Below are 27,848 nucleotides of genomic sequence, written 5' to 3'. Positions count from 1 at the left end.
TGTGGACATAAAATTTGTGTTAAATACTCTATTTTACAGAAGTATGGGAGTATGAGAAATCTGATGTTCAGTGTGATTTTTCTTCTACAAATTTAATTGCTGCTATCCCATGTTGTTATTTACTGCTGCCCAAGGAGGTGTTACAGAATCATTTTAAGACAATTTTCCTCAAGTGTTGATAGTATTGTCTTGTACTACCTCTTGGTATAAATTAGAGATGTTAAACTTTTTATTTGGGGTTTTTTTTTACTGTTCAGTGTTATCACCTTATTTATGTTCATGGGTAAATTCTTCTGGCAGCATCCTCAAGACTTATATAGGTATACAAGTTTAAATTTTCTTCCCTTAGGATTACTTTTGCCCTTTCTTTTATCAGAAACGAGCACACAGACATCATATTATGCAGGCAAATGCTGGTTTTCTCTGGGATTAGTTGCATTTGTTTGGAGTCTTTGGTTTGGTTTTGGGTTTTTTTTTTAAAGTTGACATAGAGCATGTGCAATAGGAAATGCAAGTCCATGTGCTATGACTGATATTTTATACCAAGGAGATTTTTGAGTAGGTATTTTGTTAGGAGAAAGCTACTTTCTACCTGTTATTTTGCTGATAAGGGATTATAGCTATTAATGTTTCAATTTTCTTCTTAGAACACTTGAAGCTGGGCTTTAATTTGTTTGGTTTTCTGCGTATTTATGTAACCACTGAAAACACTGGAAAGTTACTTTAGTGATTACTGCAAAATTTCTGCTGCTAATAATTTTGAATGCTTAATATCAAATTCAGTGTAAACTTTATCTCATACTATTATTTCATAGTACTTATTTTCAGTTAATAGTACCCCCTATCAAGGAAAAGGTTTTCACAAGTCTTTCTCACTTCCCAGTTCTTCTTCAGTGTGTTTTATCTGTTTGGCCTGTTTCTAACCAATTTACACCTGGAAATTACTTATTCAGGCAGCTGTTTTCCCAAGTATTGAAACTTGAGTTTTGAAAACTTGAGTCTTAATCCATGATTGGAAGTACAGCTGTTGTTTATTGGCTAATTTCTACTCTACCCTTGGAAGATAAAGGTATTTTATTTATTGGCTAATTTCTACTCTACCCTTGGAAGATAAAGGCATTTTTAACATATGCAATTATGAGAATATTTAATGAAATAGTTTCAGTAGTGTCATTATTTAAGTTTATTTTTTGCTGCTACTGTGTAAATAATTTTTTTCACTTTAAGGTTCAGATCTTTGATTGTATTTTGACAGCAGTTAATTTCAGTTGGAGTTTTAATCTGGGATGGAGGAAATCCAAATATTTCTAAATACCACGATGTGAAAATGACTTGATAGCAGATTAATTTTTTTCCCCACTACATGCAACTAAAAACATCCAGTTCACTCAGTGTCTTGCTGAATTGCAGTTTCTTATGCCTTCTCTGACTACCCAAATAAAGTGGTATTGCTTCTGTCCTTGCACAGTACAAAGCAGTTCAGGAATACATTTCTGGTTTGCTGTTTGTTTTTAGTGTGGAATTCCTTTTTTTAATTTCTTTTGGAAATTACTTTTTTTTGTCTCTGTTACATTGCTGTTGTCTGTTAAATTGTATGGAGAGCTATTTTCCACTCAGTTCCAAAAGGAATTGGTTACAGGAGGTTCCTTCTAACCTAAATCATTCTCTGGTTCTAGATTATGGGGGAGGAGTAGGGGGTGTAAGGAAGGAGTTCTATTTTTTATTCAATTTGTTTGTTAATTTTTGTGCTAGCAAAAGTGAGACTGCAGATGTGACTGTGTATTTAAGACAGGCAGCATTAAGAATGTGCCTTGTGAGTGTGTAATTAAAGATCATATTCCCCTATCCTGGTAGGGCTCTGCCTGTGGAGCTGAATAATATAAATATCTCTGTGCCAGTTTATGAAAAGTTTATGAACTTTTCCTATAGAGGTAGTATTGAAACATTCCTGGTAAGTTTTCTGACCTCTTGTTTGGTTTATGCATCCCATTCTGGATTGTTACTAGTGGTGTCTACTTCATGTGTGGATTTGTTTTTGTAGAATTTCAGATTCCTGGGGAAAAAAAGCATTTAGAATTAGAGCAAGTAAATATAAATGCTAAAAAAAAACCAAGACAATTAAAAATACTTATTATTATTTTGTGAAAAGTAAATAAAACATTTTTATGAATCCTGTCTTTGAGATTAACAGTATTTTCAATGCTTCCCAACAGCACAGGGAGTTTGTTGTCACACTGTTTTAGGTGGAAGAACCAAACTGTACTTTAGAACTTCTAAACTTTGAAGAAGTTCAGAAGAACCAAAAAGCGTCACTTTTATCCTTTGATCCTTTCCTGTAGTTCACGTGTTTCCGTGAAAACCGTAAAATTCTTTACTCTCTTTTGACAAATGGATGCAGCTTTTCCTGAGAGCTGTGCTGAAGGGAAGGTGTGAAGAAAAGTGAAGCAGTTGAGGGATCCCAAGAGTGCTTTCCAAGGTCAGTTTGGTGTGGAGGAACCATTGGTATTTCAAGCAGTTCATTTCTTGTGTCATCTGCAGCACGGACAACACCAGCAGCAAATGGCTTTGCAAGGGTTTTTTTTTTTATACCTGACTGCAAGCCCAAACTTTTCTTTAGACACTTGAGTATATTCTTGAGTGTTGTTCATGCAGATTTCTATGTTATTGATCATCTCCCCTTGCTCCTCCACCAGAACTGAGATCTGGATAAAGAGTTCTTTCACATCTTTGATCTGGTTCTCCAGATTGATCAGTTCTTTGTGTCTCTGCTCAATCTCTGACAGCTGAGCTTTAGTAATCTTGACTTCAGTGAGCAGATTTTCATTGAAAATCTCCCATTTTCCTTGCTGGAGCATGTCATTGACTTCCTCCTCAGACACCTCTTTCCCAGCTACCTCAAGCTGGCGGAGGATGAAGGTCCTGCACTTGTCCTGCTTGGCGGTGATAGCCTCGTTGTAGGAGAGCATGGCCTGCAGGTAGCGGTGGGACAGGAAGGCGTGCTGGGCTGCCAGGATCCTCACCGTGGCTCGGGCTGGCCCCTGCTCAGTTTCAGCTTTCCTCACTGCTTTTGACAGTTCATCCAAACATTTGCGTACGTGTTCTGCTTGAATTTTGATTTCCCTTGCTACGTTAGATTCCTTTTTGAGAACGCTGAATCTTCTCATTGAAGACACGAGGCTTTTTTGTTGTTGGCTGAATTTATTGACTTCTTCCACCAGATTATTAATTTCATTCTGAAGCTTCTGGATTTCGTGCAAGTGCCTTTCAGTTATGGGCTCTTTTTCATAAATAATGGCCTGCTGTTCAAACTCCTCCTGCTCCTCTTCTTGTACAGTTGCACCATTGTTTTCCCCAGCTATCTGTAGTTCCTTAGCCCTCAATTTGAGCTCTTGCAGACGATCTTTCATGGTTTATGTGGTCAGGATTATTTCCTGCGTTTTTTGTTTGGTGCTTTTTTTTTTTTGTTAGGTTTTTTTTACCCCCTCTTGCAACACAGGAAGTTAATTCCAGTATCTTTTTTGTTTGGTTTGTTTCATGGCACTGTAATCAAAATGTAACAACAATCAATGTTAGTAGTTACATGTATATATGAAAAGCAGTTTTAGAGTTTAGAGCTACTTCCCTCTGCACCAAAGTAAAAGTTGAAATGAGTTGGAAGTGGGGAGTATTCTGAATAAATAGTGATTTGTAGCCCAAGGTCATTTTGTGGTAAGTTTGAGCACAGAACTTGGACCAGAGAAGTGTGGAGAGGACTTTTATTTTGGGGAGGAAGAGAGGAGTAACTCCAATTATTTTATCGTTACTCTTTACTTGATGAAAACTAATCAATCTATAAATCTTTCTGGAAATAGAAGTGAGTGGGGCTGTTCCATTTTTGGGTTCTGAGTAGGAAATATTTGCTTTTGAGATTGAGACAGACCTTGTAAGGAATCAGCATTATGGCATGAATTTAGATTATTAATTTGGCCACACTCAAAAGCCTTTCTCCATTTTCCTTGCCTTTCCTTGCCTGGAGAGTTAGATAGCAACTGAAACAGTTAGCTACAACAAAACAGAACAACAGGAATCTCATCATTTAAGAACTCAAATAATTTTAGCATGAAAATCAATTGATTTTTTATGTTTGAGTTTTTGAGGTGTTGAATCCATATCACTAATGTGGCAGCATGAAGGTTTTCTAAGCATTCTTTCAATTACTGTTACCTACTCTTACACTGTCATTTACCTTCTTCATAAAATTGATGCAGATGTACATTGTGAACACATTGTGAATCACAGTGGGCTACAATTCAGTGGTGTTTCTTATTTAACAGAAAGCAGATACAGTTTTGTTTTATTCCCTAGCTGTTGTGCAAGCTTTACTGGAGAGATAATTAAGAGCAAGATATTTTCTAAAACACACCCAATGGAAACTAAGTTCAACTATTTTTAATCATAGGGAAGAAGGTATTTTTCTGAAACTCTATGTAAATTATTTCCTTGGACTGTGATCAAGAATGGAAAATTTCAGTAAGAAGTAACATGTTCAGGACTGGAAGATTATGGGATTTTTTTACTTAGGGTCTTCTGGTTCAATCAGATGTGTGTCTTTCAAAGGGCTGTTCAAGCATAAAGGTTAAACAGCACAGTGTTATCTCCTGGCTGTTTCAGAGCTTTTAGGGCTGTTCTCTGAAACTGCAGCATTAAATAGGTGCAACTCTTATTTAACCCTGATTCTAGAGATTTTATTTTTTCTTAGCAAGCAAATGTAGAATTTTTTAATAGTATCCAAAAGATGCATTTTTAGAAGCTGCAAAAGGTCTATACGGTACCCTTTCAATATGCGAATGATTTTCTTTTATTTGAACAGTTCCAAATGATGCTTCTGTGGTATCTCTGCTCCCCTATGCATATTTAAAGTCTCTGAATAGATTTTTGTGTAAGTCATGTAGTTGAGCACTATGGACATGTCTTCACAGACTGAAATCTGGCTTTCTGCAGGAGGATTAGCTGAAAAACAAAACCTGAAATGCTTCAGAGGTTAGTCATGAGAAAGAATGTTGATAGTCTACCCTAGTGTGGATTTTCCTTACTCCTTTTTTACACCATAATGTTTGAATTTAGTGTTTGCTGCTTCACATCAAGACAATCTCAAAAGTCTGGCAATCATTGGAAGTTACAGTAATGTGCTGAGACTTGTGATCAGACAAGAGTGCAAGTTATTTATTGAAGAACATTATTCTGGGGTGGGGAAGATGCAAAATTTATAAATTTCATGACAATAATGCCTCTACATTGCTGAACTTTTCAGTGGATGTCCCCATGGCAGAAGTCAGGCAGTTTCTCCCAGATAACATTGTTCAGGAATGTTCCAGGGCTGCTTGCTACCAACAGGGAAAGTTCAGCTGGGGGCATGTGAAAGGACCCAGGGCTGCTAAACAGGGCTTCAGAGAAGTGACCTGAAAATCTGTTCTAGTCCAGCCTCACACATCTGTTGACCCATGTTAATTTAGCAGGGCTGGGCAGACCTGGGATTAAGTGCAAGTTCTAAGGGCACCATTAATGCTTGTGCTATGAGGTGACAAGAATTTCTTGTATCTAAGAGAATTGGTGGATTGCTCTTGAAATAACTGTGTTCCTTGGGGCTGGAGGGAAGAGCCTCACAGAACTGGGAAACAAATCTGCAAATATTGTTAAATATCAAAGGAGTGAGCAGAAAATACTGGAGATCTTTTATTTTTTTTTAAAGATCAGTCTCTCAAAAGACTGGAATGTAAGCAATTGAATCTTAGTTTCATATCCTCTCTGCTGCTGGGCTTGCCTTCAAAGTCTGCTACTGAACAGGCTTGCCAATAATTGTACTTGATTATACTGGCAATTGGAACACATGCTGGTTTCAAAGAAATGAGGATGTCTCCATGACAGAGATAACCTTGGAAATTGTTGGCTTGGCTTCTTGAGTGTTCCACAACAATCTCTGTTCATTTACTGAGTCCTTGTTTTGTCCTACGTGTTTGTATATAGGGGCACATCCTGTTTTTCTTTTCACTGAGATGAAAGCACTTCATTTTCCTTGACGTTTTTGTCAGTAAAAGGAAAACATGCCCATTCTTTATAGTGGAATAAATGGAATATGTGGACTGAAAGCACTCCAGTGACTTAGTGTGGCCCCTACATTCACTGCCCATTGCAGTTATTATCATGCAAACCCATTGGTGATTAAGTTTTTTCTTCTTGAAGCATCTTTGTATATAACTATAAATACTTGTCAGGTTCAGAAATGCAATTTTCACATCCTTGTCAAATATGATTTAAGGGTATTGCAAGAGTCTTTGCCTTCTGATAACTTGGCTGTGTTGTTCCTCAGGAACAGGGTTATATGAATCTCTCCATTTAAACAGATGCTATTTGTGATGGAGAAGTCTTGATAAAGACAATTATCTCAGCACACTGACTAGGGGAATCCTACTAGCTGGACCACCATTAGAATCTGTCATGATGATAAAGTAAGTCCAAACTTCAAAGATAATGAGTTTGACAGAAATGAAATTTTTTATATTATCTTCTCAACTTAAAAAAAAAGGCAAGAGGCAAGTTGAAAGGTCCACTTGCTTAATTGCACAGCAACCACATAGAATATTCTTCCATCTGTCTGATATTAGTAGACCCAAGAAACATGGAACCTACATCCTAAAATAAGATTTGGACTACATTAAGTTAAAAGACATAATTGGATGGGTGAAGTAGGAAAATTAATTGTACATAACTCTTTTGTTTCTAGTTGTAATTGGGTTTAATGGCTTTTTATTTGGCTTTGCTGGATTGTTTTTTTTTTTTCCCCCAGTCCCTAAATTAACCCCAAAGCCTCTTGTTTATTTTAATTTCTGCTTTTGTTCACTAGATCTTGATTATTCAGCACCTTGATTAAAATTCCTGACAGCAAAGGCTCTGTTTCTATTTGATCTTTTGATACAATTAGCCACCTTACCTGAGTTTTAACATCCTGCACTCTCTTCCAGAGAAGAGGAGTTGCAGGCAATCAAGAAACAGAGTCCTTTCTTTAAGAGCTCTTTGAGATGGATGATCTGTGTTCTGGCTCATGCTGCCTTCCTTACCTCTGCTGAAACTTCTGGCTTTTTGTTTGTCAGTCGTTTTTTGTTGCTGTTGTTTTGGGAGGGGTTTTTTGTTTGGGTTTTTTTAAATGATTGCACCAAAAATAAGGGTAGGTTTGTTTTCCTGACCCTTAGCTATGAGTCAGTTAAGGGCACTAGGTAGACAATGCTTTCAGGCAATGTGTCCCAAAGGAATTTCATGTTACATGCAATCCTAAGCTTTTTTTTTTTAATTGTTATTTTTTTATGCATTTCCAAACTGCAGTGAAATTACATTACAGCTCTGTCATGTGGTGCCAAGAAACCCACCTAACTTTTTTTCCAAGCACAATGGCAATGAGTAAATCTTGGTGTTGTACTCTGGAGCTTGATGACTGCATAAGTGTCTTAAGTTAGCAACAAAAAATTAGAGACATACGCTATTTAAATGAATATAGTTTAAAATCCTTATAGTAGTCTTAGGGAAAAGCTGGTGTTTTGTGTAGAAATTCAGTTTGTGCTCTCTCACGTTCTCACAAGGAAAGAAAGAACTTGTTTGGTGTTGTTCTGGAATCTTGCCCTGTTACTCAAAGATGCATCAGAAGTAACTAAAGTAGGATATCTTGCTATAAGTTACATTTAATTTCTCCTTTGTTTAAAAAGTTTCCTTTAACTTAAATACTTTGTAAACAAATGTGCTTAAACCGAGGATTATGAGACACAAGGTGATTGGATCAAAATACCCCCTTAAGCATCTCTGTTGTAAAATAAGTCCTTGGAAAAACATACTTAAAAATAGTTGTAAGTTCAAGTTTCTGTTTGTGGGAAGTGTGGGAGTGGTTCAGCAAGAAAATACCAAAGGCAGAGAGTTTACCCTGCCTAAAAATATGCCACAGATGAGATGACAGTGCAAAATCAGTAACAGTTTCAGCAAAGGGGATGATCACAACTTCTCTCTGGGCAACCTGTGCCGGTCTCACCACTCTCACAGTAAAGAATTCCTTCCTTCCTAGCATGTGATCTAAATTTTTCGTCTTGCATTTAAAACTCTTCAGCCTTGTCCTATCACTTTGTAAAAACTGCCACAAGACTTCCAGGGAAACCAAAATTACCAGTATGTACAGAAATAGAATTGCTGCATTTGAAGCAAGGTAGCTTGGGAATTCTCTAATTAGTGTGAAATGGATTGTGGGAGGTGGAGAAATGTGGATATTGAGTAAAACCAAGAAATTCAAATGTAATAGAGCAGACCTGAGTATTCAAAGAATTTGTAAGGTGGGGAAGAATTAGGCTAAAGTTGCTGGAAAAGTGTAACCAAATCATGCTGCTCTGGAGTGAGTTTTTCAAGAAATATGGAGAGGGGGAAAACAGACTTAAAATACTTTTAAATATTCTTGGGCCTTTGACCACAAATCTGTAACACAGTCATGTTGTAGGAGATGTTGCTGTCTTGTGTTGGTGTTTTGCTATTCCTGAAGTATTTGGTTCTAAGATAGATGCAATGAATCAGCTGCAAATCTGAGCTTGTTCCTTGGAGTTTTGAAATCTTTGTTATGATCTTGTGGCTGCAGATGTAGACTTGAGGAAAAGTATCTACCAGCATTTCTATGTCTGCAGACATTCCTGCTGATACTTTGGATGATAGGAGGTGAGGAGTTCATGCTTTTGCACTGACATAAATCCCAGTGAGGGTGAAGGGCATTTCACCTCACTGACAAAACAATGATCTCACTCTGCAAGTCGCTTAGTCTGCAGCTAATTCTCTGTAACTGGTAAGAACTTCATGTTTTGATGGTGATTTTTTCACTTGTTTAATCAGAGATATGCTGTCAATAGTGCTCTTTAAGAGTCCTGACAAACCTAGAGGCTGCAGAAACCTAGAAAGAAAGTCATGATCTCCTCTGCCCAAAGATCACATCGTTAAGGTTCAAACACTGATATATTTTAAAACAGTATTTGAAAATAAAATAGTAGCAAGAGAAAGGGCTGCAGGAGGATAGAGTACAGGTGGGATGGTTTCTATTTAATAAGATATAGTTTGAACTCAGTAGCTTTGTATTGTACTAAGTGGTGTGAGAAATTTGTCTTCTTGACAGTAGAAGTGCAGACTCAGAATTTGTGCTGTGCACCATCCCACCTGCTTTACATTCCCATTTCATCTCTGTCAGACCACAGAGCTGCCTATCACAGCCTTGGAACTCGCCTGTAATAAATGTAAGGTAGGATTTTTTAAAAAAAACATACAGGCAATTTGACTATACTTAGTTTGCCTAGCATTTGATATATCAAGGTGAAATAGAGTATAAGAAAGCAATTAATTTTTTTTTAATCTTGTCTAAAAATATATTGTTATATCATTTATTGCCATTTGTTTTGGAATTACACATCTGGAAGCTGAACATAACTTGCTTTAGGTGAGCTCAGACATTGTTGGCTGCAGCCTGTTTGACCAAGAGGTGGGATTGAACTGATAGCAGAGTGTGTCAAGAAACCTTTTCAGTAAATAGGAATATGATTCAGACCTGTGGTGAGAATGAGGCCACTTAACAAAATGAAACAAATTATAACTGCTGATGTTCTTGTGACATGTTCAAAAGCTAATATGAGACTGAAGTTGCCTAGAGATACTGTAAACAGGAGGAGTTTGCAATCTTAGTTTTAACTCTTCTCTTATTTGTGACCTGGAGGAACTGTCTAGGGAAAATGTTGACTTTCAGAAATGTCTCCTACAAGCTCCCTGAAATTGCATGAGAGCAGGGCAATAATCTTGTGGTACTTTATTCACCTTTTTTTAATTATAGTTCACCATACTATTCAAAGTACTGTTTTGCATGGGAATTGAAGGTATGAATTGAAATAAGTCCATTTATTTGAGAAAGAGGCACGTGTCAACCATCAAAATCTACTGATTGGTTTGTCATTGCTGTCAGCAACCCAGAAGGGGCAGGGACTTGAAATGCTGAAGAAGAATGTGCTTGAAGGTCTGTTAACACTTCCATTTGGAAGGCACTCTGCAAAAAAATCACCTGATAGAGCAGGCTCAGAACTTCATCAAGAGTGCCTTCCATGGGCCACTTGAAACTGTTGGTCTGTTCTCCTATTTGTTAAAAGTACGAGGAATTCTGTTTTCCATGACTTCCTCAAAAAGCTCGTGAACTGCCAATAACTGAAAAAGAAGGAACAAGCGAAACAAGTCACTTATTTCTGCCTGCGTGTGGGTCAGGAGTTTGACTTTCATGGATGTTGACATGAGCAAAGCATGAAGAGACAAAATTTTTCATGCTGCATCAGCTGAGGCCTCATTTCTCTGGAATAAAAACATCTTTCTGATGGCTGCCCACAGGATTGCCCAAGAAAAAAGGTTAATGAATGAGAAAAAAAAACTCCAAAGGGAGAAAGGGTAGAGCAGCATTTTTAAATAGAAGATTCACTGTAGAGGGAAGAATATGGCATTGTTCTTTCCCCTTGTTTAGACTGCTCTTAATTTCAAAGCTTCTGTCTTTGTTTTCCCAGCTAATTCCATCCCTCAAAGCTATGGCTTCTTGAAGTCTCCTTAAAGACTAATTCTTGATCTTAGGTAAACCATTCTCATAAAAATTCATTTTCCTGCAGTTTATTTCAATCATGGGAGTAGTTCTGATGCTGTAATTTTGACCTCAGGCATCCTTTGCTCTTCATTAGTTTTGATGGACACTATGCAGATCTGACCCAAAATGTTGGGGTTGTGATCACTGATTCTGAGTAAATATAACCCCAAAAGTAGCATATCTGGGACATTTTTACGGATCTTGTATCTCAAAGTAAACTTTTAATAGTGGTTTGGTTTCTGTTGGGGTTTTTTTCCCTCTTTGCTCAGTAGTGGAGATTTTATAGAAAGGTCAAGGAACTTCCATAGCATTCAGACTTTGTTTTTCTCTGGCAGAAGTGGCTTCTAAAGAGAAATATTGTTGCTGAGCTGTAGATGTCAGTTGTGCCAATGCACACATAACACTCCCTTTTCACATTGTTTCCTGTGACTCTTAAAGTTCAAAAGCTCTCCAGTTGCTTAGAAAAATCCTACTTGATCTAAAAGCAGTAGGTGCCTACTTTATTTCTTGCATGAGGTACATTTGTTACACTAAGACAATTCAAATATACTTTATGTGAAACTGAAATAAGCCAAGCATGATTTTATAGATGAAAGCTTCTTACTCAGCAAACTTAATATGATAAACTAACAGCCACTCCGCTATGCTTTCAAGTATGGTTTGATATATACCTCCTACAGGTTTTTAAAAATGAAAAAATTGCTACATATGAAGTTCAACTGACTTGGAAGATTAAAATCAAGGTCTGTCTTTTAAGGTAACTGATGTATTCCCTAAAGAAAGGGGTTTTTTGCATAAAACTTGCCTCAAACCTTGGTGGTCCTGTGCAAGAGCAGCAGAGCTGTAAGTCCATATTCACCCACAGAAATACCTAACTCTTTGCAAAGCAGACATACATACATTATTTTTATGTCTTGACACTTACACATTTCCATTCTAAACCCCACTAGAAAGCCTTTTACTGACATTTGCAAATTTAGAAACATTAAGAGAAGAGTATTTACCTCTGAATCCTGTGATGGTGGCTTTTATCCTTTACACAGGAACTCCTGAGGTTCAGCTTCAGTATAGTCCCAAAAACATTTTTCCAGAATATTCCCTAAGGAACGTGTCTTGAGCAACATTCCATAAAGTATTTCCTTCATTCTTCCTGCTTCTAATTCTTATATCGTTGTCCAAGTGTGATCATCCTCAGGAGTGGTAGACTGAAACTGCCTTCTGCCACTGCAGGAGACAGGCAAATTGATTACTTTGTGCCTGGGGAATCTGGTTGTGCCTGTTTGAAAGCCAGCCCTGCTGGGAGGCGGATCCCTCTGCAGTGCCAGCAGCAGGAAGTGCCTTGGAGCAGCTCCCCTTAGAAGCTGCAAGTGGAGCAGTGCCTACCTTGGAAGCACAAGTGTAAGTGCAGGCTTTGCTTTCTTCTGTACCAAAGCATGGAGGGAAAAGGAATTATTGAGGGTAGATGGATCTGTTCATGGGGAGGAAAAAAAGCCTCTGCAGAATAATGCATTTTTCTACAGTATCTTAAAAATACTTGAACTCCATTTAGAAGATTGACCTAAGGTCTGAAGTGGGCAGGGGTGTCCAGCAGTAGACGGACCTCAGCAAAACCACTTCAGTTCCTGGGGACATTAGGCACAGACAGCTATTTGGATATGTTGCTTTTGCAGGTACAGCACCTCAGCCACATTTTTGGAATTCAGTCAGTATTGCTGCAGAGAAAGTGGAAGCTAATTGACCAGAAAGACAAATATGACACCTTTCAAGGTGTTTGAGGTTAAAAATCAGCAGGTACTGCAAGCTGTGGAATGCTAGTGTCAAACTGCCACCGAGCTATGCAGTTTACCAGCATTTCATTCTGCTTCAGCTGTGCTTTGTAGGGTGTGCAGAGCAAGAGCAGCAGAAATAGTGCAGTTATTTAATCTTCAGGTGAGGGAGGAATAGGCTGTGGCAACAAACACTGCTCAGAAATATTGCCTTCAATTAGATCTAGATGAACTGACAGCACTGCTGAGGAATGCTTTTTGAGACTAAGAGGCAGCACAGTAGGATTTTCAGAGTAACAGAATAGGTTATGTGGGGGAGAAAAAAAGTGAAGTTAATTGTTTCCAGTCTTTTAATTACTTCCTTGCATTGCATCTCAGTTTTTCCCTGGTTTAACTTTGGTTTCATAGCTAAATACTGAGAGGACAAGTCTTGTTCTAGCTGGTTGATGAAAAGAAGCAGTGCCAGAGTTTTATAAACATATTGAAAATACCACAGGTTCTGTATATGCATTGAGCAGCAGTTTGGGAATCCCTGCACTACATCTTACAAAGCACTGTAGAAGTTCTCTCTTTAAGAAGTGGGAATTCAGTATCAAGGAAGGGCAGGGAGAAGAGCTTTGTGCTCTCTCCAGCTCTGCAGGTCAAGCCAGCAAAGTTTTGATTATCAGTAGGACATAGGGATTTTTATCCTCAGGATGATGATAAATAAGTGAATGGTTTGAATGGTTTGGACCACAAATAGTTAAGAATGGTGAAGATTGAGAGAGACTGGACATTTGAGAAGCTGCTTTTCTATGGTCTCCTTCATAAACAAATTCTTGAAAAGGAAGATGAAAGATTAGATAATGAATCATAGCTCATGAAGGTAATGGTGACAAAGAATGTGGGGGTTTGGGCTGTAGATGCAACACAGCTTTTTTTAATGTTTTTGATGCAGAAAATTCTCTTGAGAGTAAAATAATTAAGAACTGAAGCTTTCATACTGGGATTCTGGAGAATATGGAAAAATAAGGTCTTAGATCAAATTAAGGTGCTGACAAGTTCTGGTAACTATGGAGTGAATTCTTACCACTGTTCCTTCCCAGCAAGGAATTAACATAAATTCGAAGTACAAGCTTTGGCCTAAGTTCCCTAAAAGTCATTTGAGTTAATGATAATGACTTGAAATTTCAGGAGGAAGGACTGTGATGTCTGGTTCCAAAACCTTCTGCCATTTGTCTTCATATCTGGAAAACTGAGTCAGAGTTCTCATGTCATTGAAATGTTGCTAAATTTTAGAGGAGCATTGTTTGAGTGGAATTCCTTTATTAGAGGGAAGCAAGTACAAATTTCCTATTTTCTAATGCTGTGCAGCACTTAGCTTGGATTATTGATGTTGTAGAAAGTGCAAAATGAGGTTGGATTGTATTTTTATACTCGTAAATGAATGTCTGTCTTCTAGAGTCCTGTTTCCTATCATATATAAGTGGCAAGACAGTGATCTTCATGTTACAGAATACTTACTTTGTGAGCTATGTGGATTTTTGGGGTTTTTTTTGCTTTCCTCAATTTAATAAAATAAGGTTTTTAGAGCCATTTATGCAGGTCCCTCCCTCTACACTGCAAGTTTTACTCAGGAAGAGCAAGTTCAAAACATTGTTTGGCATCAGAGAGAAATGCTGGGTTGCAGGCAGTGAGATGATCCTGAAGCACTTTTACACAGGGAACTGCTCATGGTTTGGGAGGTTGCAAAACCGTGAACTTTCATCCAGAGGCTCTAACAGATTTTCCTGTGCTGCTTTAGATGTAAAGCAGGATGGTCTATTATGTCCATTTTCTTTACTGTAAATGTGATTGCTTTCTCTAGAAATAATATTAAATTATTACTGAGCACCTTTGTGATTATCTAACATTAGTATTTGATGAAAATGGTGCCTAGACTAACATGCTTATTAAGTAGAAGAAATAATTAAAGCTGAAACAAGGAATTTTATCTTTTCTTTCTCAGTCTTCCCCTTCTTCCTCAGCTTTTGGAGATGTGAGAGTCTCTCTTGTGGCAGGATGATGAGTGTTTCTTTTGATCTTCCCTCTAGGCTGGCAAATAAGCAGGACAGAGAAGGAGCACTGTCAGAAGCAGATATAATCGAGTCGTTATCTCTGGAAAGGCTGGTTAATGAACACAAGTGTCTCTGTCAAATTGTAAGTAGATTTTAAGATGCTGTATTTTCTCATATCTGTGTAAAGCTTCCATTGAGGTAGGAAATTGTGCTATATGGCATAAAACTGAAATTTAGATGTAGTATTTACTGTCCTGTTAAGAAAAAAACCTAGCTGGAAGTCATTGTGGGGGAGCCAAAATCAGAAATCTTTATGAAACCTCCTTAATATTGGTCGATATTTCAAGTAATATATCCAAATTAGTAGTCCCTGAAGTTTTTCTTTAAGCCTTTGTTTTAATCAACCAGTGTCTTAGGTAGGCCTTTACTTCCACAATCTTTTTCTGATGGCATTAAAAACATTTTGAAAGATTATAAATGTTATGCTGTTATTAACCAAAATAAGGCATTTTTGCAAAACCATTTCAGCTTTGGATTTTAAAATTTAAAAATAATTTTAATTCATTAGGGAGATTTGCAAAATTTATTGAGCACTACATATTATTTGCTATAATAGCTGAGTTAGAGCAGGGCACAGCTCTGTTTATTATGTCCTGATTATCTGAGTGCTTTCTTTCAGTTAGTGCACTTTGCACTATGCATATATAGCTATCATAAAAATTAAAATCACAAGTTCATCCTTGTTTTATTTTTGAGGAACTTCAGTGCCAAAAATATTTTCTTGAAAAATTTTCAGTAAAAAAAGACCTGAAAGATACTAGTGTATTCCAGTACATCTGAATTGCCTAATTTCTGACATGTGGCAGTAAAATGCTCTTCTTTTTCTTTATTTCTATTTTATGTGTAATTAGGAAAGATACGAGATCACACACTCTTAATACTGTTCCATACTCTAATGGACACCTTCTTTACCAGGCTCTTTAAGATAAACATGGTCCCAGATTCCTTCAGTAGGATGACTCCTGGGGTCAATTTAAACAGAGAAGTTGTGAAACAAGATAAAAAGTTAGGCAGGGACCAAAAAACCTTTTCTTTCTTCTTATTCTTTTAGTTAGTTTTCCACTGGATCTTTAAATTTCCCCACACAGTATTAAAACAAATGGGAGGAATAATATGTCTTGTTGTTGGACAGTGTCAGTGAGAATGGCCTTCTTCTTTTTCTTATTTAATATGTCTGTGTATTCCATATTTCTATATTTTTATATTTTGTGACCAAACTGCAGTAACAATGATCTTGATGGAAGCTGAGAACATTGTCCCTGTGCTGGCCAGGGTTTAATCTTTGTTTCCTGAAAGAAACAAGTTGTATCCATCTTCCGTACATCTCCTTTCTGAGTAGGTCCTGCTGGAGGTTTTAGCAGGGTTCCATAGTGAAAAGGACTCATATTTGAACATTAATTTAAACATAACTGGTCAGAATTATTTTTTTTCTGTCATAAATTGCACATTCCATATCTGACTGTGGTGCCATTTAAATGCTTGTCAGATGGACAGAGCACTGAGAGTTTTTCAGATGTTGGCATTGGAGAGTTGGTCTCTTCATAAACACAAATCCTGAACACGATCAGCATGAAATATCATCTCTACATGTCATACACATAGCTGGATCTATTCAATTGTTACTCAGAGAATGTTTTAAGAGACACACACAGTGCTCCAAAACATTCTGGAAAAGAGTTCCCAGGAGATCTTGACAGGATATCTTCTCCATGTTTTAAGCCTGGATTAAGCCCCATCTCTTTTGTCCCAGTTAAAGCTTGTCCTCCTGAAATGAAAAATTAAGAGGAAATTATTCTTTTCCTATTTGCAGTTTCACCTTATGTTTTTGAAAGCTATTATTCTATTTCCCTGAAGTGTTTTAATCTCAAGAGAAGCACTCTTGGCCCTTCAGTGTTTTCTTACCAGATGTGTTTTCATAACTATTTCAGAACTATTTTCTCGATGAGGTTTGCCTGTCACTTCCAACAGCTTTGCCTAGATCATGTTTCTCTCACTTGCTGCTGAGAGTATAATGACAAAAAGTTTTACTCCAGGCGAGGTACAGTGCCTGTTCTGGTACAAAAAATTGAATTGGTTTGACAGCTTTTCTGACAAATTCACAGGAGATTTTATTTATCCCCTAAGTGCTTATGAACATGTTGAATTTTTTTCATGAACTGAAGCAAAGCTGATTCTCTTTCATCTCAGATTTTTCCATTTTGATTGATAAATCTAGCATGGACTATTTATAACCCATATTTATCAGTGTTTTAGAAGCTTCACAGTAAACAGTAATTGTTCAGCTAACTTCTTGTTTCCAGTCAAGGAATGTGGTCTGAACCACAAATATTTTTTCCCTCCTTCTCCGCATATTTACAGGAACCTTGCTCAGCAGTCATGGGCTATGGAAAAAAAATTGATAAATCAATAAAAAAGGGGTTATTTTGGCTCCTCCATATCATAGCAAAGGATTTTGATGCCTTACATGAGCGCATCCAGAGAGACACAGCAGAGCAAAAAGCACTTGAGGAACAGAAGAAACTGGAACGAGCTGAGCGAGTCAGGAGGATACGGGAGCAGAGGTATTTTGCCTGTGATTCCTACTCCATCTCTTCCTCCCTTCTCTAAGATATTTGGTTCATTCCTGTGCCTAGTTCTTATGGGAACCAGGCTATCCTGGATTTAAAGCTTACAAGCCAAGAATCTTTCTTGAAGCTTTTGCCTCTTCATCCCCTTTATTTGATTTATTGCATGCTGGAAATGTACTGTGAATGAGAATTGAAAGGTAATTGTGGAATAAATTTGGCCTTACTAATACGACTTCACAGAAGGCTGGCCTAAAAAATAATTCCTGTAATTTAATCTGAAGTTACCTTCTAAAATAAAGTATTAAGTTAGATTCTGTAACCCATATGTGAATTACCAAAGACTAGATATGAAAATTTATTTAATACTATGCATAATAAACTTCACGATATCCAACAGGTGAGTCATGGAGGAACTAAAGATGATACACTGAGGGGAAGCAGGATAAGTGATTACTCCCCTCCAGAGGTTTTTCTGGTCTTTAGCAGCCTGTTGTGGTGCCTATGAAAAACTGATATTAATCATTTTACTGGGGCATTCCTAAGATATTTGCTGAGCACTATTGTCCTCTGCCTTATATAGGCAGAGAATTTTGAGTCTCAGTTACTGTGTGAAGTATCTGGGAAGTGTCTTGGACTATATTCTGGCTGTTTTGGTTTAAATCAGCTAGTAAATTAGTAAAGTACATTTTAAACAGCTGGAACTTGGCATGGTCTTCATATGTTTCACAAATTTCTAAAAAAATTGGTTTTCTCCTAATCTACTATGTGTCTCTACACACACAAAACCTCTTGACCATGTTGGGTTGTGTTGGGTTTATGCCACACTAAGAGGTGTATTGGGGAGGGTTGACATTGTTCTCTATAAAATTTATGGTTTCTCCATAATTCTTTATTCATTCTCCCTCTTTCCCCTCCCCTTGCCCCAAAAAAATACCCTCAAAACCAAACACCAAAACCACTGAAACAACATAAACCCACCAACAATGCCAAAGGGAAAAAGAAGAAGGAAATGCACCTGAGGAGGAAGATCCTGAGCCTGGGAAACGTGGAAACCCCTTCCAGCCTATATCTGCTGTAATCTCTGAGGTAGGATAATATGTGGAAATCTGGATCTGTTTAGCACTACCACTAACAGATGTCTGAGAGGCAGTGAGAAAAATGGTCATTTGAAAGAGTTGTTCTAAGTCTGTCTGCACAGCACTTTTTTTAACTCTTATTTTAATCTTGACAGCCTTGTATTCAGTGTGTTGAATCAATGTTTTTGTGATAAGAAAACCTCTATTATTGATTGGCCAACAAAACTTTTGTAGACACAGTATAAATATAAACACATGACTGAAAACATTTCATAATGAAACTCCTGGGATTCAGAAGTGGAAAATATTCAAGGTCTATTAGTTTCTTCTGAAATGTTTTAGTGATGTGGTGAGTCATTTGAAACATGCCTGACTTCTTCAGTTTTTCAGATTTGTGAGCATAACCTCTTTTCAGTTGAAAATAGACTCTTGAGAATTTTTATTAATTTTGAAATATGAAAATCACATTCATATATTAAAGTTCCCTCAACCTACGTTTCTGAGTTCATATTTTTTTATTCAGTTGCCTGGAGATAACACAATCTAAAGACACATGTGAACTTTTCCAGCAAGTAATTCAAACATTTGCTTTTCTCCAAGACAAAAGCACCCATATCCACAGCACATGTCAAGGCAGCTACATGCACAATAATCCATTGAGCAATAACATCAAAAGCAAGAAAATAAAGGTGCAGCTGTGAATATTGCAGAAAATTGTGAAGCAGCCTGTCATTGTGGTTGTGTGCCACAACAGGTGTTTATCCAAACTGGGATGGCATTTTCTGAAGACTTAGGCTCTGTGCATCTGTATTTTTTTTAAGTAACTCATTAAAAAAAATAATTGAGGGGAAAGAAAGTAGAAGATAGTTTTGTTTTTTTTTTTAATAGAACCAATAGTAAAACAAGAGAACAGGCAATAAGTCTAAAGATCCTTCTGTTTTATGATTCCCCCTCCCTTCCTCTGGGTAGGATATTGGAAATTTAATTTCTTCATCTATTTGAAAATAAATTCTATGCTAAATGTAGGATATTGAGGGAATATTTTCATTTTTTAATAACCTTCCTGTCTTACTAGCCAGTTTACAGCATTTGAAGTCATTAAAAAAAAAATCTTGTCCATTTTGTTAGAATGAAAAACAGCTGGAAAAGGAAAAGAAGAGGCAGAAGTTGGAGACTGAAAAGGCTGCAATTGTCTTGAATTCTCAAGCAGAGCAGGACCACATATCAAGTAGCAGTAGCCAAAACACAAATGACAGCAGGTTGGAAAGGTGCAACTCTACAACTGCCCAGCTTTTGCAGCATGCAGAAGAGAGTGACCAACAAGCCTCAGAATGCCTTGACTCAGGTAAAACTGCTGCCTGTTAAATAATTTCATGTGATTTTTCACATGCTTCTTCCTTCTGTCCATATTGCCATTATACCACATACCAATGTCATCTATTGGAAACAGAAAAATGCAGGAATAGGTTATATAAGTTGAATTTCTTCATGGAAACATAGAGTTTGCATATATTTTATGCCCACAGTTTATTTTCTTATAGCAAAATATTGTGTGACCTGTATTTGCCAATATTTTAGGCCCACAGTTTATTTTCTATGGCAAACTGTTGTATGATTTACATTTCCCATAATTTTATGTCTAAGTTTGGACTGAAAACTGATGTCTCTCCCCAACAATTGTATTAGAATCTGATGTAGGATATTACCTGAATGTAACTGTAGGATATGTAATGTTTTATTTCTGTTGGATGTAGATAACAGTAAGAAAAAAAGTAAAAAACCAAAATTAAAAAGGGGCCACAGAGTAGAACCTGTTAATGCAGAGGACTCTCTTCCCAAGAATCCTACACCACCACCAGCTCTTCCACCAGGTAAGTATAAAAACAATAGTTGATGTCTCAATTTGTGGTTGGTAATCCTTTGAAAGTCTCACTTGTGAATTATGAAACTTGACTGGTCTTCATACAAAGAAGAGCTACTAAACTTCTCTCTAGAAAATCTTTGATGCAGTTTCCCACTTCATGATATGAGCTTCATGATATTGACTTAGCTTATTCCATGGGAGAAAATATAATTTTCCCAAAAAAAGAGCCAGAAACTTGATTACTCACTGAAGTGATTAAAAATATCAATATTTTTAAGGTGGATCAGTTTCTATTTTAAGTATTTCATCATTTTTCAGCATGGATGCAGTGTAATGCATAGCTTGGCATTTCTAAATGCTTTGATTTCTCCCAAGGAGATGTGGTGTCTGTACAGCTCAGAATAATCCAGTGCAGTTATGGAATGCTCTGACAGTTTTTGTTTTCCTTTAGTTGGATGGGGAACTCCCAAACTTAATAGACTTCGAAAACTTGAGCCTCTTGGTGAAACACATCATCCTGGTAATTGAAAGTATTCGGGGTTTTGTACCTTTTTAAACCATTCTCCATTGTCCATTCACTTCTATGTTCACTTCATTCTTCATCTGTTTTTCATTTCTGAATTCCATGTTTCATTGACCAAAAGCTTTTTCTTTTGCTTAGTAGAAAGCATCTTTTTGATTTTTTCAAGTCTGATTTTTTTATTAGGAGAAACAATGAGTTCTCTCCAATTCCCTCATAAACTTTAAAGTGGCATGGGGTGTCAGAAGTTGTTAATGATCTGAAGTTATTTGCACCTAAAAATTATAAAGTGACACATTCCAAAGAGTAATGGGGACAGTTACTTGAAGAGTCCAAATACATACTGCATTTAAAATGAAAATTTTTAACTGGAAATATTGAAGAGTCTTGATTTCTTGCTTCAGTAATGACTATTTTCTATTTTTGGAAGATTGTGGAAGACTGTTTTTTCATATGTTGGTATTACATTTTTTTCCTGAATTTGAGATTATAGCTTCTTCATTTTTATTACATTTTTATTTTTCAAATTTTGAAAAGTGAATTTGGAGACATCTGGAACACAAGAACAAGGAGCTTTTCTGCCAGAGAACCAAAAGATGCCTGAAGGGGAAATAAGATTTCTAAACCCAAAATATTTATTTCTCACAGGAATGAAATTCATCTGCTTAAAATGTGATTTGTAATTTTAACTGTAAACCCATCTTGCTCTTTTTTTTAAAGGCAAGTAGAAAGAAGTCGACAAGAAAGGAAAGCCAGATGAAGAGGTAGGGAGGGGAAGAAAAGGAACTCAATTTTTATCTGTGCCTAAGGGAAGTGTTGCATTCTGTAGGAAGAGCATGGGTGGGACAAAGGAAAAAAACTGCTTAAGCTAAGTGTTAATTTGTAAAATAAGTATAATTATTAAATAATTTTGGAAGTTAACAATGGCAAATTGGTAGGGAAATTTCTTGACCAGAGGTGTAAGAGCAAACTTTAAGTACTCAGAATTTACAGCTGAATTCAAGGCATTGCCTACTCTTTGGGAGATTTATTCTTTTCTTCAGGAATTTTGAACCACTCACAAGATTCACACTTATAAATCCTAGCAAGGAAACAGCTATTAGGAAAGGACTATTTATAAATGAAAAGAGTTCTTCACCCAGCACTGTCAAACCTTTAGTTAGGTCCTGATTTCCAAAAACATCATTTATTTATTTCTTTTGCTTAAAGCAGCTGTGGGGCTTTAACTCTGTCAGTTTGAGAGGGGAATTATTGAGATTGGAAAGTACCCTTAGGATCACTGAGTTCCCCTGTTAACCCAGCACTGATAAGTCCATCTTGCACTGATTTAATTTCCCATCTGGCCTTGCCCATTTTCTCTCACACAACAGTGTTTCTCAATGAATTCTTACCAATTTTGCATACTGAGAACCTGCTCCTGACTGGAAACTCAGAGTTTGCCTAAGACCAGTGGAGCCTAACTTGGATTCTTTTTTTACCATAACGCCTAAATTGCATCTTTCTGAAAATCAACTTATTTTTGGTTGTCACTTCAGCAGAGAAATAAATCACTGTTGATTTTTGTTTGCCTTCCCCCAGCCCTGCCCAAAATTCAAAGGTGGGTTTAAAAGTTTTTTCAGACATTCAAACTTTGTAATTACACTTTTTGATTACTTACATTCACTAAAGACTGTATTTTTTCCAGTCACGCTAATAATTTTGGCACAACACAAGGTGATGAGTACCTGTTTATTGTCAGTGGAGGATGCATTTGCAGAAATATTAAACCTCTTTCATTATAGGAGGTAAAATTCTCTGCCAGTCCTAAAGTGCTCTGCCAGTCCTCAAAAAATGGGTGAATAAAACCATCCACTGGACAGATTTTCACTGACCTTAGAATTATTTGTTGCAGTTTTCTTGCTGCTGTATTTAGTGCTATTGAAATCAAAATATTTATGACAATAATATAAAAGTGTTCTTATCTTGCTGATTAAATGTAAGGATAATTAAAACCTTGATCCTACAAACAGGTCCACATATGCTTAAAGTAGTGCAGTTCAGTTTGTTAGCTCAGGAATGCAATTTTAAGAGAAGTTACTGCATCTGTAGAACAAGTGGAATATATTCTTCTTTGAAAATGATGATTTATTAAAGCTGAATTTTGTGTTGGCAGGCCATCAAGGCTTTGTTGGGGAAGAGGTGGTCTGTATAAAAAAAAAAAAGGGATTTGAATGCTTCAAAAAGCTGCTTTCATGTTTCTTGATTTCTATCTCTTTCCTCTTACCATCTTCCATATGATTTTGCTTGTGAAGTGCTTTGCATGTTCCAGTCTGCATGGGTTTTTTATTTTATATCCATTACAAATGTTTGTGAACACTTGTCACTCTCTCCTGATGTACTTAGTAACTTTGTGTTGTACAGTTTTACCACTTTAAATTCTTGTACTGACGAAAGGAAAAGTTGCAGTTTTATCTAAAAATTCTGAAATAGTTATTTTAGAAAGTTATTTTAGCTTCCAAGACAAATGCCATCCATAAACAGTCCCAAAATTTTTGATTCTGCACAGTTTTACTGTCATTGAAAACTATATTACAGTGCAGCCTTGACTACAGCAACATACAAATTTCAGTGCTTCATTTTTTCAGTTATTTGTACACTTTGGATTTCTCCTTTCCTATTTTCAGGGATGTTTACAAGATCCCCTTTGGGCTTGATCTTGCAAATGCTGATGCACGTATAACAAAATGTAATTAAACCCTCGTTTGGCCAATCCATCTCTAGACATTCATTAGCCCTAGGTCTGAAAGTGTGCTTGTAGGAATTAGCTCTAAACTCATGGAATACCTGGCTTTCATTAAGGAAACAAGAATCTAGTAAACATTCTTTGAGCCAGGAAGGTAGTAGGTGACAGACTGATGTGTTTTTCTGCTCTGGGATTTCTTCCACAGATTTCTATGGAAAGCCTCTGCCCCCACTGACTCTACGCCAGAGACCCAACAGTGATACCCATGATGTCATTGCTTAACTGGAGCACAAAGAGAATTTTAAAAAACATAATTTAAAAATCCTATCATTTTTTTTTACCCTTGAAGGAAATTTTTGTAAATGACATTTTATCAGCATGGGACAGCTCAACATGGAGTTCATCCTGTTGTACTTAGGTGGTCAGACTTTATCATTTACTTTTCACATCACCAGCTCTTCAGGATTTATTTGGTTTACTTGTGAAAAGACATGGCTATAAACCTGAAGAAAAACACCTTCAAGATCCTACAATACTGGATTGTACATTCCCACCGAGACCTTTCTTCAGGTGCTGTGCAGGTGTTGGCATTTTTTCAGGGAATAAATGATTCTAAAGCATTTTGTAAGATTCCTGTATGATAGGGTGAATGTAGAAAGGTTAAACAAATATTGAATATATTTTTCTACCTTTTTATAAAATGAGTTGAAAGTTTGTGTGGAATGGTGTACCTACAAACTAATAAAGTAGGTAAGATAGGTAAATGTACCTATACTACCAATAAAATGATACCTAGGGAGCATTAGAAAGCTGATAGTCAAGTGCATAAAAATAAAATGTGTTTGACTCTTACATTTATCTTACAGTACCAATAACTTTTCTTAGGTATTACATTACATATTTCATATTTCTGGCAATCTAAAGCAGAGGGTAAGATAAAAAAATTTAAAATAAATGTATTTTATACAAAATAATGCTGTTTGAACTGTCTGGAAGTTTTCTTATCCGTTGTTTTCTTTGTTTTGTTAACTGAGTTTGACATAGGTAATAAATTCTGGGAAAAAAAAAATAGTCAAATACTGTATTGTCTACTACAACAAACAAGAAAATTGTACATAGTGGGAAATTTGCACTAATTAAATCATCATTTTTGATGGGAAACTGAATCAACCAGTATGCAGATGACCTCCCACAGGTTTTAATCTCAATAATACTAAAATACCATCTTGCATACTAAAGAAACCCCAGTTTTTTAAGGATTTAGATAACACTTCCATATAATGTGTTGGAAGTCACATACAAGTGATAGCTAAACAAGAAGATTTACAATTTGCTATATTCCTGTTTAATGTTTTTACTGTTACATTGGAGACAACCAGTGGTGTATTTGTAAAGGTTCATTGTTCTGCCATTTAATGACAGAATGAAGTGTCCATTCAGGAGGTTTTTTTGGAGAAGCAGTGTTTGATAATTTTATATTATGCTCTGTTGTCAATAATGTGGTTTTACCAAAGGAGTTTTGATGTTGGAACAATGTGGTGTGTTACATGTTCAGCACTTTTTTGGTACTGGAAATCTTTGCCATACGCCCTTTGCAGCAAGGAGTTGCACAAACATCTGCCATACTAAAATGAAATTATTAAGATTTTAAAAGAGTAAGGTGGAATCAGTCTTAAGGGTACTAAGTTTGGTGGAGAGGTTTATTCCTCTATGCTTGCTAGTTTAGAGAAAGGAGGAAACTATTTCTATGTGACTACCAGCATAAGAATACTTTTGTTGTATTCTAATACTGTAACACGATTCTGTTGGATTATTCTCAGGATTTGGTCATTTTCCCTTCAGACAACACAATACTAAGTGGAGGGGAGGTTGCACAAAAATTTTATATGTGCAATCTCAACTTTGCTAACACTAGCTCTGTTACCACTTAAGTTTTTGGCTTAAAGGCTCTACTTTTTCAGGCTTACTTTTTTACCGCTTCAATTTATAGGAATGTATTACCCTTTTGTTTTCTCTTTCCTAAAATAAAGTCATGGAAGTCTTTATTAAAAATTAAGCTAAATACTGCTGTGGTAACAAAATTTGAGAAACTAGTATGTTGATGCTTATATATGAACTGTGTGTTGTGTGTGTGGACACATGTATCATTTTTGATTTTTGCTTTTAAAATAAATTTTATCAGTATGTGACCAAAGTACTCAAAAATGTTTTATAAGTTTTTATTTTATTAATATGCTTTGTAATTATTTACTGTGGTGGGGTTTTTTTCAGCTATTTATACTGCTATGACTTTTTATTTGCTCAAGATGACATTTATATATAGAATAAAACTAATGCAAAACATCAACATGTTGCCTGTATTACCATAAATTTACAATTTTTGGGGGGTAAGTCTAGACATAAAATATTTAAGGGCTACAAGTCTCACATTTCTACAATGTATGAGATAGATACCTTATAGACACAATCTTTGCACATTTTTGCAGGAGAAATGCAATCAAATTTAGAATGCACTGATAGATTGGCAATAAGTTTGGTGTGCATGTATATCTATAAAGAGGCTTGATAGTGCACTTAATGTTTGAGAGATAAAAGTTGTGCAGCTGTAAACTGAGAGCACAAGTTAGACTTTGTCAGACTTTTTCTCATCCATAGCATCACTTTCAAATCATCACTTTTCTCATCATAGCTTCACATCATCAGTGCATGCAGCTAGGGGTATTTGTATTTAAATACAGGAGTGGGAAGAACACAGGAATTCACTATTTAAGCAGAACATTTTGCATTATCTATGTGTAACATCTTAAATACATTTTAGACAAAATATTTTAAAGGTAAGTATATTCTGAGAATGAATAGTAATGTTCATTAACCGAATTAATGTGAGACTCAGTGCTTCAAAATACATTGTTCAGGTAACAACCCTTTTAGTTACATCCTAGAATTCACAGAAAGACCTTACTCATAGATTTTAAAGGTTTTAAAATAAAAAATTATTAAAATCAAAATTATTAAAAATAGACATATTTGGTGCCCATTAGGTCTCTGATGTGAGATTGGAAAGGATTGATGGATCGTAACAAAGTAAACAATGTAGAATTTTTTCCCTTTAATTAAGATTCAAGCAGTATTTTCAGTAATATATTCCAGTATTTTGGTGGAAAGTTTACTACTCTAACTTCAGGATGCTACCCAGTAATTTTGCCATCACATTAGCTTTGTGGCACCTGGGATTCATTAAATTTGAAACAGTTTACTATTTTGACTAGAACATACCCACCAGTATTTCAATAGATGGATTCGTAAATGGAATAAGTAATGGAGCCTGTTGTAAATGTAATTTGAGATAAGTTTATCTGCAGTAGGACATGAGAGAGATACAAGATGCATTTTTGCTGTTTGCAGTTTGGCTGTGATTGTGGCGGGGCTGATGAACTGGAGTCCTTTCTTTGCTTTGGTGCAAATCTGGTTTCAGACACAGTAACACCGATGGCACCATCTGTCATACAGTGGAATACAGCCATAGATTATGGGGAAGGTGACTCATTCAGCAACCTTTGTTTTATTAGTACAGTAAAATTCAATTCTTGTGCATATTTTCTGGTATGGTACGGGCCCTGGCAGAATTACAACCGCAGAGAACTACTATTTATACCAGTTTTGTTCTGTTGGTAAAATTCACTTAGCATAATGCCTTTCAGGTTTCCTTCGTGTTTGAGGTCTCTGTTTTGCCTCCAGGCCCTTTGTCACAGCCCTGATAGAAGCATTTTAAATAAGCTTTCAAGCCTGATGCTAATCTGCATGATGTGAGCAAAAACACTTAAGTCTTCATTAGCTGGTGCCTGAAACTCAAATATTTATCCATACGATAGCACTCCTGCCATTACCTTTGCACTGCTTTCCAGTCTGGGTTTCAGAGGCTGCGTTCAGCCTGCAGAAGCTTTAATTAAAACTACTCTTAAACAGTTTTGCTGCTTCCACAGGGCTTGTTCTTAGCAAAAGCTGACCAATGGGCAAGAAAGGGAGGGTGTGTGGGGATTTATTTTGCTGGGACACTGGTTGCAGCAGGCGATGTCCAACACAGTGGGATGTCCTTCCTTGGAGGAGCAGTTTGCAGGTCTCGAGTTTTGTCCAGATGAAGGGATCACAAGAGAGCAGCCTCAGATTTTTGTGCTGCTGAACTGGGGTACAGTGGTCCCCCTGATTCCTATCCCCAGAGTGTTTTATCTGAAAGTGTGTGTGAGAGGTTTCTGAGAATAGTTCTCAAGCCTCCGGCAGTTTTTCACGGCAGTAGCAGCGGGTTAAACTGGAGCTGATCTCCGGTGTGCTGCAGATGAGCTGAGCAGCACCCCAAAGCCTGGGCCAGACAGGAATAAAGGTCTGGTGAGAAGGCACGAGCAGAGGCCTGATGGTGCGGGGGGTGTGGATGTCATCAGAGCCTCCAGCAGGCGCTGGGATGAGGATCACTTCTGTAAATCGATTAAGTGAGAGCCTTTTCTCTGCTTTTTCTCTACTGGTGAGGCAGAGGGGTCGGAACGGCAGGTCAGCCTCCCACGGTAAAAAAATAAAAATTGTAATAA

At 36.7% G+C, this 27,848-nt stretch overlaps 3 protein-coding genes across 16 annotated transcripts in view; 1 reads left to right on the top strand and 2 right to left on the bottom strand.

Moving 5' to 3' along the window:
• Positions 1–11,746, bottom strand: part of PROS1 (protein S) — a 42,270-nt gene extending 30,524 nt beyond the window's left edge. The window contains exon 1 of the mRNA XM_086883578.1: positions 11,662–11,746. The gene's annotated coding sequence lies outside the window, so the exon portion shown is untranslated. The remainder of the gene's footprint in view (positions 1–11,661) is intronic.
• The window catches only part of ARL13B (ARF like GTPase 13B), a 33,625-nt gene extending 8,010 nt beyond the window's left edge, over positions 1–25,615 (top strand). For 7 of the 14 annotated variants that reach the window (XM_086883580.1, XM_086883581.1, XM_086883583.1 and 4 more), the window contains 7 exons: positions 14,496–14,601; positions 16,878–17,080; positions 18,079–18,172; positions 19,291–19,507; positions 19,917–20,033; positions 20,478–20,546; positions 23,474–25,615. In XM_086883580.1, the coding sequence (XP_086739706.1) occupies positions 14,496–14,601; positions 16,878–17,080; positions 18,079–18,172; positions 19,291–19,507; positions 19,917–20,033; positions 20,478–20,546; positions 23,474–23,550 (883 nt within the window). In that variant the 3' untranslated portion in view covers positions 23,551–25,615. Of the gene's footprint in view, positions 1–14,495; positions 14,602–16,877; positions 17,081–18,078; positions 18,173–19,290; positions 19,508–19,916; positions 20,034–20,477; positions 20,547–21,266; positions 21,311–23,473 lie in introns of all 14 variants that reach the window. The other 7 variants (XM_086883587.1, XM_086883585.1, XM_086883590.1 and 4 more) reach the window with 2 other exon arrangements.
• On the bottom strand, positions 2,114–11,747 carry STX19 (syntaxin 19). Its single transcript, XM_023945284.2, has 2 exons — positions 11,662–11,747; positions 2,114–3,540 (listed from the first exon to the last, which is right to left on the bottom strand). The coding sequence occupies exon 2, from the start codon at positions 3,405–3,407 to the stop codon at positions 2,529–2,531; it is 879 nt and encodes a 292-aa protein (XP_023801052.1). The 5' UTR covers positions 3,408–3,540; positions 11,662–11,747; the 3' UTR covers positions 2,114–2,528.
• Positions 25,616–27,848: the final 2,233 nt, after the last annotated feature.

This window comes from Cyanistes caeruleus, chromosome 3 (assembly GCF_971803275.1).
Source record: "Cyanistes caeruleus chromosome 3, bCyaCae1.hap1.1, whole genome shotgun sequence".
NCBI classification, from domain to species: Eukaryota; Metazoa; Chordata; class Aves; order Passeriformes; family Paridae; genus Cyanistes; species Cyanistes caeruleus.
This window is presented reverse-complemented; position numbering and strand designations above follow the sequence as displayed.

What these genes read in the sequence shown, in the direction of transcription:
- STX19 (XM_023945284.2), bottom strand. Translation starts at nt 3,407, where the DNA reads ATGAAAGATCGTCTGCAAGAGCTCAAATTGAGGGCTAAGGAACTACAG.